The 7528-nt window shown below is 38.1% G+C and overlaps 1 protein-coding gene across 2 annotated transcripts in view; it reads left to right on the plus strand.

Annotated features, from left to right (window-relative positions):
• ASB3 (ankyrin repeat and SOCS box containing 3) overlaps window positions 1–7528 on the plus strand; it is a gene marked incomplete at its 3' end in the record, with an annotated part of 68909 nt that overhangs the window by 3010 nt on the left and 58371 nt on the right. For both annotated transcript variants that reach the window (XM_072409693.1, XM_072409694.1), the window contains 2 exon segments: window positions 3723–3924; window positions 5498–5656. In XM_072409693.1, the coding sequence (XP_072265794.1) occupies window positions 3729–3924; window positions 5498–5656 (355 nt within the window).

Consider the following 7528-nt stretch of genomic DNA (forward strand, 5'->3'; position numbering starts at 1 on the left):
TATTTTTGGTATATATAAATATAGAGGGTATGGAAACATTTTTTCTCTAAAAGTTGGGAGGTGTATACTATATCAGGTTGTTGGCCTGCAGACTGGATGAGAATAGTCCTTACTCCATGTTGTTTTAGGGCCATAACTGTATGGGATTACAACAAAAGTTTGCAGGTATTAAACACGGCCTGGATGTGTACATTTGTTGCCCATATACTAGTATCATCTAAAACAGCTTTTCTTATTCTTTTAAACATGGAAGGAAAGTTTGAAAAAACTTTCCAGTTTCAGAGCTAATAATTACACTTTTAGCATGATGGTCAGTGGGAAAAATGATCTGCACCTGTGTGGTTTGGTGAAGGAACCCCATTCTAACAGATAGCTAAAAGGATCGTTGGGGTTTGTATTTTTCTCGGAAGCAGTACACATGTGTACATAGCCTTAAGGAAATCCTAACACCCTCTACAGCTGACATTCTCAGCAGGAGTTCTGTGGGGTCCTAGTGGTTGGGTTGTGTCCTCCCATCTGATGGTGTCTGCATAGTTTGGGGTCTAATAAAGTCCATAGGGCGTGCATTTGGCCCACCCTGGTAGAAGAGAGATTCTTTACATTGGCCATCAATGTGAGGGCATCTTTCCAAATAATGTATTTTACCGGGAGATCCTTGAACATTATTTTATTATTAGAAAACATTATTATTATTAGAAACATTATTGTTTCTCTGCAGCAAAAAGTTTGAGGAATGCCGCTCTAGAATAGGGACTGTCTGACAGCTAGGCTGTGAGAGCATGGAGACCAGCGGTCCCCAAACTGTGGTCCGCTGACCCGTGCACCGGCCAGAGCCACAGACTATGTATGTATCAGGCTCAGGGCGGTGGGTGGGTTGTTTCACTGGACAGAGTGGGGATTCTGCCATCATGACGTCACTATGGGGGAACACGCGACTCCTTGCTCATGCGCCGTCCGGAGTCCGTGAGATTAGTGGTTCGTGTGCTCCAAAAGGTTGGAAACCACTACTCTAGAGGAATTTTGTTTGAGCAGTGCATGGACACTACATTATAATACTTAAAGGGGACCTAAATGCAACATATTACTTTACAAAAAAATGTAGACAACCCTTTTCTACAAAGTAAGAATATTGTTCTTTTTTTTTCTACTGCAACACTTTTTTTGGTAAAGTAAGTGGGGGGGCAGCTGCTTTCTGTTTTTATTGCCGTGCTGCAGAGAATTATAAACCTTATGTCGCGGTTGTGTTTCCTGGCTGAGCGTGATATGCCATGGTTTGTAGACTCTGGGTTTCTTAAAAGGTTGTAACCTTACTCCAAGCCAAAAGAATAAACTCTGCTGATACAGTAAATATGATAGTTCTGCTTTCTCCTTGTTTGAACTTGAGTACCTAAATCAGGTTGAGCAGCTTAACTAGCAAATCAAAGGTTTAGATTGGGATTTTAGGAATAGTTAGACCTGTAGTAACAGTCCATTCTAGAACAAAACTCCAAGTCCAGGTTGTCTTCACACTTGGACAAAAGTCCATTCTGTGTACGTTAAAAAAATGAAATTCTTGCACTACAAAGAACTTTCTGTGCTTTCTGTGATTACTCTGCAGGTCCAGTGTAGTTATTGACCTGTAAAAGTGGGTAATTCAGGAGTTCTGAATACGTTAGCCACATACTTAGGTAACAAGATCAGCATTAAAAGCAAGTATTGCTTGGTAAAAATACATTTTGTGATGCCTAAAAAATTTGGAGAAGGAAAGAACAAACTAGTCACAACTGGGCTTATTCCAGTTTATTAATTATTTTAATACTTATAAAATATTTATATATGCCCTTTATATATGTGTAGAATAACTTTCCTAATCCAAGGACCACTTTAAAGCTCAGAGTTCGAGCTAAGAGTTCTTACAACTGCTGGACTGGAAGCTCCCCAATTTTTGCACTTGTTATACAAGCTCTCAGAGTGTATAACAGAATCTAATCCAAGAGCCTTGCAGATGCTCACATTCCATTCATCAGCTTTATTATGTCACATTGATGAGGGTTTATATACATTTTTCATAAGTAAGCCTGCATAATTCAAGAATCCTATAAATATTACTTAATTTATTACATGAATACATTACCTACTTTCCTGGAGAACAGAACCGGCGTATACTATTTCTTGTTTTGAATGAGATAACACTTTCTTTTTATACTCCTGTTTTAATGCCTTCCTAAAAGTCTTCCAATTGAGGATTTTATATTTCCCTAAAAACAGGCTTTCATTTCTTTTTTAGGGCTTAACTGGGGCTAGTAAAACAAAGCAGATTTTCAGGAATGCTAGTTTGAAAATATTTTGATTATTATTAAGTGACATACACAGTATGGCCTGGATAAAAAAAAATGTCCCCAAGCCTGTGGGGGCAGTGTTATGATGTGAAACTGCTTTAGATGTTCAGGTCCTACGTTCATCAATGTTATACTGAATGGGCCAGCCTCCCCAAGGCTGGAGAGGATATGCTTTCATCAGTGGACCTGGGTGATCCAGCAAGTTTGGAATGGATTTTCATTTGCTAGCAAATGTTTTGAATTCTGGACCAGATTCATTCCAGGTTTGCTGGATCACTCAGCTTCACTAATGAAAATGTATCCTTTCCTGAGTTGGAGAGCCTAAATAAATCAGGCCCAATAACCAGGATTTTCTATTCAGTGAATTTGTTCTTCCCCAATAGCACAAGAATATTTAAAGATAAAAAGGATTCATCATGCTCAAATTGTGAAAAAGTGGTTTTGGGGATGATGGTCATGAGACATTATTTTGGATTGGTCAGCACAGAGTCTAGACCTTAACCCCACTGAGAATCTTTGGGATGTGCTGGAGAAGACTTTACGCAGCAGTCCAACTCTCCCATCATCACTCCCGTCCCATCACTCTCTTCAACCCAGATTTCTTTTTAAGCCTGGTTGGAAGAACGTGTAGGTGGGCGGCAGCCCCAAAAACAATCGGGTGGTTACTAAAAATTGCCAGGTGGTGCGCCCACCTAAAAAGGGCCGGGGAGAACACTATATCATCAATACAAAATCTTGGTGAAAAAGTAATGCAGCTGTCAGAAATACTGTGACATGGCATAGGCTTATTGAAGCGATACCGCAGTGAATGTATTCTGTAATCATTGCTGGTCTAATCAAATATAACAGCAGTGTTTCTCAGTCAGGGTTCCTCCAGAGTTTTCTAGACATTCCTTGAGCAATGAGCAAATTGAGCCTCTCTGGTCATTTACCAGTGACACCAATGATCTATTTGGCTATCTGTAAGGGTGACATTCTTCCATCTAGTCAACAATGTAGGAGACATTCATTCTATTGACAACAAATTTATCGTATATCATATCATATCATAAATATTGGCAAGGGTTCCCTAATACCCTAAAAAATATTTGAAGAGTTCCATGTTATGAGGCTGTAGTAGAGTATGTAATTTTTTTTTGACCAGGCAGTGTATGTGTATATAATATATATATGTATATATATATATATATATATATATATATACTGAGATTTTCTATGGGACAGCAAGGCCCCATAGAAATAATTTATGTATTTCAGGCCGGAGCTGACTGACGTTTTTCCCCCCTTAAATCCCTCACGTCCCTTCCTGTTCTCTTTCATCCACATTATTGTTAAGAGCTGGGAAAAGTTAACTGGCCGCTCAGCTCTGGCATTTTAGTTATTGAACTTCTGTCTTGTGTACAGGTGGAAATGGATTTCTCAGAGGCGTATACTGATAGATGTTCTTCTGTCGGACATGCAGCTCGGAGAGGTGATATAAAATCCTTGAGGAAACTAATTAAAAAAGGATGCAGCGTGGATGTGCCTGATAACAGAGGATGGATGCCGATCCATGAAGCTGCTTTTTCCAATGCGGCTCAGTGTTTACAGCTGCTAATTAGCTCAGGTAGAGGAAAATTTAAAGCCTTTTATAATAGGTTTGCTGCATACATTTTCTTATTGTTTGCTATGTGTGTTGTAGTGTTAAAGAATATGTATTCTAAATCATTAAAAATGTTAACATGTCGCTTACATTACTTTTTAAATCTAATTATCCCGCCTTCAAGGTCCGTGTTTAGGTATTTCCTGTGACAAGGTGACTACAAGCTGTCATTGCCCGAATTGTGTTATTGTATTATTACTTGGGCTTTAGATGGAGTTGTCACCATCAGGAAACCTATCCTGAGAAATGATTTACAGCATTAGAAGGAGGACATGTAGAAGAACAGCAGCAATGAAATGCAACAAAGGGTAAAAATTAAAAGATGGATGACATTTTTGTGTCTTTATGTCTTAGTTGTGCTCCTTCATTGGGACTGATTTATTAAAGCTCTCCACGACTAGAGAGGATAGACTATCGCCGAAGAACCTAGGTAATCCAACAAACCTTGAATGAATTTCTTAAAAATCATTTGCTATTTGTTGTCAATTGTTTTCAATCATGGAACAGATCCATTCCAGATTTGCTGGATCATCCAGATTCTCCAATGATAGTCTATCTTCTCCAGTCTTGAGGAGCTTTAACCTCCTGAGCGGTTCANTATTACATTAGTATGAGTATAATAAAGTTTGAAACACAAAATCATGTCAAAATAATAAATTAAATGAATTAAAAAAAATAAATATTATACTCATGTTATTATACTGTAAAATAAATTTTCATGAAAAACGATGTACTGCTTTTACACATATAAAGCCACTGTATTGCCCTTTCCACAGCGAAGCTGGAAGATCCAGCAAACTATGCTATTTGCTATTTGCTAGCAAATGTTTTGAATCCTGGACCAATTTCAGTTTTTTTGGATCACCTTGCTTGACTGATGAAAGTGTATCTTCTCTAGCCTTGGAGAGCTTTAATAAATCAGACCCAGTATAACAAATAAAGCCTTAAATGTTTATATAATGATTACATAGGCAAACTGGTGATGGAGTAATAAGTAGCTTGATCTCTTATGAAGCTTCTAAATATTTCCTAGTCAGCAAGGGAATAAGGGTTCATATAATTTACATTTTTGTGTTTATTTTACCCATAATTGTACTGCGATGAATGTGTGTATTGTGTGAATGTTAGTATTAGAAGAAATCGGGATAAGCTCTCCTGGGGATGTGAGGTTTCAAGCCATATCCACGTGCTTCAGAGCACTGAAAATGTAACACCTGAGTGGTTAATGACTGTGATATTGTCACATAAAGTGTTACTTAGTAATTGCCAATAATGTGAAGGTACCCTCTGCTAAACTGTAAGCCTACAATTAGAGTTTTCAGTACACGGTCTCCTTTGCCAATGTTCCCAGAAAACATCTTATCGTCTTATTCCTGAGAGTGGCCTAGACTGTGCATTTGTGTCGTTAATTTGATATTTAAAGATAAATGCCACTGTAATTCAACCCTGAACCTTGCTTTAGGAAATAGTATGTTATGGCTGTTGTGTCTTTATGTCTACACTGTACTAATAGTATACAATTTTATTCCTCTGATAGCTCCATCCCAGTCATATATTAAATCGAAAACATTTGAAGGTGAATCAGCGCTGCATCTTGCAGCCAAATGTGGGAGTGTATGGTGCACTGAACTTCTCCTTCAAGCTGGAGCTGATCCCAACGACCTGACCAATGATGAAACAACACCACTTTTCTTAGGTAAGAAATACTAAAACTTGAAGCTGTCCTGTAGGAAGTAAAAAAATCAATACAAAAAATGGTCAGTTTAAGTTCTTTCCTTTTATAAAAGTTAACTGGTAGCCAACTTTGTTTATTTGTTCTCATAGCATCTCAGCTCACTTTGCCTCATTGTAAGGGGGACTCTGTAACCCACCAGCCTTTTTTTCTCCCAAGTAAACACAGATGGAGCTATAGGAGGGGGAATCTGGGTGAGGGAAGTTGCTCGAGATAACAACTTTAGTACTTTCCTCTTGAACTTTAAGATTGAATTGCTGCACTTTAGAGCGGAACTTAAACTTGGGATACTTACCTGTCTCCATTCCCACTCCGGAAGCTTTCTTCTTTTTTCTCTTCCTGGACTTCCTGTACCTTCAACTATCTTTATTGGGGCAGAATGGGGATAGGTAAGGTTTAGTTCCACTTTAGGTGAACAGTTCACTTGTATCCACCACACAACATGCTGCTGAATTGACTTATTGGGCTTTAATAAATCAGGCCCATTGCTGCCCAATGCTAAAAAAATATTCTCTATGGTAGTATGTAATAACAGATACTAGTTCCTGGCATTGGAGGTGGTAGGCTTTACCCATGTCAAAGTTTGGAAAGGACAACGGCTGGCTGGCTGGTTGGCAGTGGGGGTAGAGCATCTGGTCAGATGATATGGATACACCTGATACACTGTTGTCCTAAGATTGAACTACACTATCTTATCACTTCATTATAGCAACTGTTTTATTTTTTTTAACTAAGTTTAGTTTTTCAAAAACTGCAGAAAGTAAAAAATTATAAAGTATCTTTCACAATCTATTCCAACGACAAACGACTGCCCAATGCATGAACGAGTGCTGTACATGAAGCGCCGTTCTGCTTATAGAAAGAAAGAGGGGAGAATGATGGAGCGGCACCCTACTGTGCTCTCTTCCCTTCACTTCTAATACGATCGTTCCTGGATCCGCACGGACAGTCGGAATGACGGATGACAAACGCTGTACACATGCCAGATTCTCATCTGATATCAGCCCAGAGGTGATTATTGGATGAGAATGACGTGTGTACATAGCCTTAAACAGAAAGTATAATATTATAAGAATATTAACTCTGCATTGTAAATACCCTTGGATTACATGGTTAAAAAAATCTTGAGCTGTCCTAATAGCCCTCTCTAGGAAGGTTTGATGAAAAAGCATTTACATTTATCAACGGCAGCTGCATTTTTGTTGAAATTTTCAACTGGTTGAGTACTAAAACATTTTTCTCCTGGGTAACTACTGGTATATACGTAACATGTAATATTACAGGTATAGTATTTCCCCTATTCATGATATTGTTTGTATACATGACACTTTGTATTGCTGCTTTTGCTGTCTTTTCATTTTCCAAAATTTTGTTGGCTTGCTTTGTACAATTAATTTTTTCTTTACTAAATGAAACTTTTACACCGTAAATGAAACACCTTTACAGGTATTTCCCGTGTGGTTGAAGATGCTTCATAGGTTGATGCTTTAACATCTCTACACAAGCATTTGATAACAATTTGCACTTTCAACAATGTAAATTGAATGATTAACAGCTCTGCATACTTCCTGACACCTAGGATCAGATTAAGCAACTAAAACAGAGTTGTTCAGCAACTTTCACACCTCTCATACTACACTTGGACTATCAACATCTGTCATGTCATAATTCATGGTGATTAAATTAGGGTGTCTGACCTACCTATGTGGATATAAATATTGGAGTACATTTCTGACGCTTAAAAATGAATAAATGGCCTGGCCAAGCTACAAAACATCTTCAGCATTTGATACCTGTTCTATCATGACTTGGATACATTCACAAAATAATTAACAA

This window comes from Pyxicephalus adspersus, chromosome 4, assembly GCF_032062135.1.
Source record: "Pyxicephalus adspersus chromosome 4, UCB_Pads_2.0, whole genome shotgun sequence".
NCBI lineage: Eukaryota > Metazoa > Chordata > Amphibia > Anura > Pyxicephalidae > Pyxicephalus > Pyxicephalus adspersus.